Consider the following 3,619-nt stretch of genomic DNA (forward strand, 5'->3'; position numbering starts at 1 on the left):
AAATTATAGAATATGGTCGCTTTGGCGAAGAGATATGTTCACTCATCTGTAACACTGTCAATGTAATTGTCTCTTGAAGACAGAAATATTGGGTGGATTTTTAAAAAATTGGAGATGAAAAAACAAACAGCCTTGAGAGGGAAGAGGGTGTGGGTGGAATTAATATTTTCCCTAACGTCGTCCAAAATGGGCCTTCGTGGAAAGTACATTGAAGAGAGGTGCCTTTAAACTCTCCAAAACAAGGTATCTAGAGTAGGCAAAACTACAATTTTTCGAAGGGGTCCTTTGATGTGGCTGTCTTTGATGTTCGTCTAATGTCAGACATGTCATCGCCGACGAGGGGGGGGGGGGGGTGGGGGGAGAAACACACACAAAAACACGAGTTAGTAGACTAATAAGTGGTTAAGGACATACGGGGTCTGTGGCATCTTCTCTGCAATGCCCTTCTGCCAACCCACCCGCCTAAACGCCCACGCACCGCCCACGCCTCTGAAATTCCCTAGGTCTCTGTCATTTCCCCCATGTGCAGTTTTTCTTTAATGAGATTCGGACCTAATTATGCCTACTGGGTCGAAAACACAGCTTTATGCTGCCTTAAACACAGCCCCCCTTTGCAAAATGCTGAATTGATATACAACAACACAAATACTGAGATAATGATTTATGCCGTTCATTCTTTCAACCTTTAAAAAAACTAATCATTTTTTATTTTAGATGTCTCCGAGTTACTTGAGTGGGATTTCTAAAAAGGTCATCAATAGTCAAATAGCTCATTTGCTTATCTCCACTTCTTGATGGGCTACTTGAAAAAGGAAATGAACTGAGATAGTTGGCGGTGGTTCAAAGAAAGCATACTGAACTGTGACGTAAAAGGCATAAATGACCATATAAGGACAGTCAGCCACCGCAAGGGAAAGACCTGACGCGCTTTAGGTTTTTTAGGTACAGAGGCTATCCAGCTATCCCTCTCATGACTTTCATTTGGCTATTAAGAACTATCTCACAACATGTCATATGAAAATAATGTGAAAGTGGAGTTTAATGTCATCTAAATATGAAATCTTAGGGTACCCCTAGTGGCAGCCTTTCTCTCAGAAAAAAATGTATGAACTGTGATTACATAAGAGACGGAAGTAGCCTTGTAGGCTAGGGAATTCATGTATATGTATAAAGAAATACAGAGAGAATAGAGATCAGTTTTATGTCAAATTTTACTTAAATAAACAGCGCACAAACATCAATAAAAAACGTAAACATATGACATTGTTAAAGTTTGTCAGGATCAACCTGACGAACAAAAATAATTTACACATTTCATAATGCAGTATTGCATGACAGTATCATTTGCTTTTGTGACATACAAATAGTCCCATTTGATCTAGACACACTGATGATCAACATAGGCTATATGTGCCGACCGGTTCGCCACTTGTTCATCCGAGGTAGCCTATGCGTTGTCCCATTCTTGTGCTACAGCTAGACCATTACACAGCCACAGCTGTTCCTCTCGCCATGGTCCCATTAACGGCGCGCAGCACCGACGTACCATTTCTCACAGTCCCACATTTAGGTTATTTTAGGTCTGTCGACATAGACGTCAGAACAACTAAAATAGGTAGGCCTTTACCAGTCTTATACCTCCAGTGTTGAGTCTTCTTGGCCCTTTTTGTCAACTAAAACGCCTCCATTTTGCTTGTCAACATAAGCTGACAGCCGCTGCTTACATGTCTCAGGACTTTCTGCTTGAGTTGGGCGACTTGTTCCCGCAACACCGAGGCCGTACTGGACAGTCCTGCGTTGTCTGACTTCAGCCCTTTCACTTTCTCCTCCAATCGGGCGATGCGTTCCAGCTTGCGCCGCCGGCACTTGGTCGCTGCCAATCGGTTTCTCAGCCTCTTCCTCTCTGCCTTTATCCTTTCCTGGTTTTCCATGTCGATCGGGGACATGGGTGGTGAGCAGTCGCTGCTGTGCATGTCAGGCACGGTCTGAGGCTCTTCTTTCAAAGCCAGGAGACGCTGTGGATGCAGTCCAGCTGCTTGAAGAGAATGCGGGAACGGGTGCGAGGCGTGTGTGGAAGCGTCTTGGTGGTGGTTTTGGTGAGGGTGCGGCGGCAGGTAGCTGATTGTTGTGGAGGGATAGCTGGATGAGGAAGAGAGGCTTCCGCCGGGACAATAGGTGTTGAGTGTTGTGTATATGGGAGGCTCGGGCTGCAGGGAGGAGCCGAACACGGGGGCTGCCGCGGAACACGTCGTCACACCACCGGCTCCAATAGACACGTTGGGCGGGGGCATCTGGTTCATCTTGTGAAGATCGTCTAGGGCTTTGACGAAACCCTCCGCGAAGCCCTCCTGTTCGTCGGTGATGCCTCTGCCGTAGAGGTACTGGCCTGGGGTAGGGGTTGTGATGACACCGTTGCCGTTTTGGATGATCAACCTCTCGAGTTCCGGAGAGGCGAGCTTGAGCGAACCGATGTCATGGTTTGAAGCTTGGTAGAGGTCCGCGTCAGCTCGTAGTTTTAGGTTCCTATAAGGTTCAGTGAAATTGACATTCATATTCTCCTTTGGTAGTTTGTAGTCGTGCAATGCAGCATCTGAATGGCCGTAAGACAAGAGAAAAGAGTCGTCGTGATAAAACAGCTGCTCCATTTTTGTAGACATAGAGTCGTTGATGGTGAATTCGCTTCGATAGAAAGTCAATGTAGTAACCTATTGAATGAACAAGACACCTTCGTTGACAGGGTGCATTGATTTCCCAAAAGAAAAGTCTATAATGTCTGTCCACTCACTGCAGTGTCAATTGTCTCCTTGAAGGATGCCTGCAGGTAAAATCAGTTGTGGTCCAAGCTGACAGTCCGTGCGCTGACAGGCTACAAAAGGTCCAAATAGTATAAAAACCACAAACGTACCCAGTTGATGTATTAGACTTTCCTGGATAACTTCTTGTGTCGGTCTTTGTCAAAACAAATCTCGTTGTACAGGCTGAGAATGTGTTCAGCGCCTGTTAGACTTTCACTCTAGTGTGCGTTCTGTCGAATTTGGGACTTAGCCGCCACAGGCCAGTTTATATACAGTTCTACACACTTGCAACCAATACGCAGCCAGCGATCGGTGATTGGTTGGGAAGTGTTGAGACTCTGCTTGGTGTATCCGCCCCTGACAACGGAACGTCACACATGTGACGTGATTGCCGGGAACTCATGGATAGTAAACAAGCCCCTGGGCAAGAGGAGGCGAGAGAGAGAAGCTGTATCAAGTGATGGTGCACCGAGCGAAGAATTAATAGTTACAAAAAGATATGCAATTAGAAATAAGCTCAGTCGATGCTGCAAATGGTGTTTTTGTATTTTTTAGTTATTCGAAAAGGCTATTATTAGCAGTAAGAGTAAAGCGACGTGCAAAAACTGGCTTGTCTGACTTGACGCATAGACAAGCGTAACGCGATGGTTATAGACAAAATACTCAGAAGTACTTAATATAAAAATAATTGAACGTATAATTTAATAGCCAATTAGTAGCATTTTATATGCCATTATCGCATGTCAGTAAAATGCGTTGTTAGTTATCCCATTTTGGCACAATTAGATATATTTTAATAGAAACTCAGAATGTCCTATGTTGAG

The 3,619-nt window shown here is 44.7% G+C and overlaps 1 protein-coding gene across 1 annotated transcript; it reads right to left on the reverse strand.

Annotated features, from left to right (window-relative positions):
- Positions 1-1,193: 1,193 nt before the first annotated feature.
- junbb (JunB proto-oncogene, AP-1 transcription factor subunit b) lies at positions 1,194-3,019 on the reverse strand. Its single transcript, XM_076265506.1, has one exon. It carries the CDS (start codon positions 2,655-2,657, stop codon positions 1,674-1,676), a length of 984 nt encoding a protein of 327 aa, XP_076121621.1. The 5' UTR covers positions 2,658-3,019; the 3' UTR covers positions 1,194-1,673.
- Positions 3,020-3,619: the final 600 nt, after the last annotated feature.

Source organism: Alosa pseudoharengus, unplaced genomic scaffold (genome assembly GCF_046254945.1).
Source record: "Alosa pseudoharengus isolate Yale_2024_CS ecotype anadromous, Long Island Sound unplaced genomic scaffold, YU_APseudo_1.1 YU_APseudo_1.1_scf_4, whole genome shotgun sequence".
In the NCBI taxonomy this organism is placed as follows: domain Eukaryota; kingdom Metazoa; phylum Chordata; class Actinopteri; order Clupeiformes; family Clupeidae; genus Alosa; species Alosa pseudoharengus.

Coding starts and splice junctions, on each gene's coding strand:
- junbb (XM_076265506.1), bottom strand. CDS start 2,657: ATGTCTACAAAAATGGAGCAGCTGTTTTATCACGACGACTCTTTTCTC.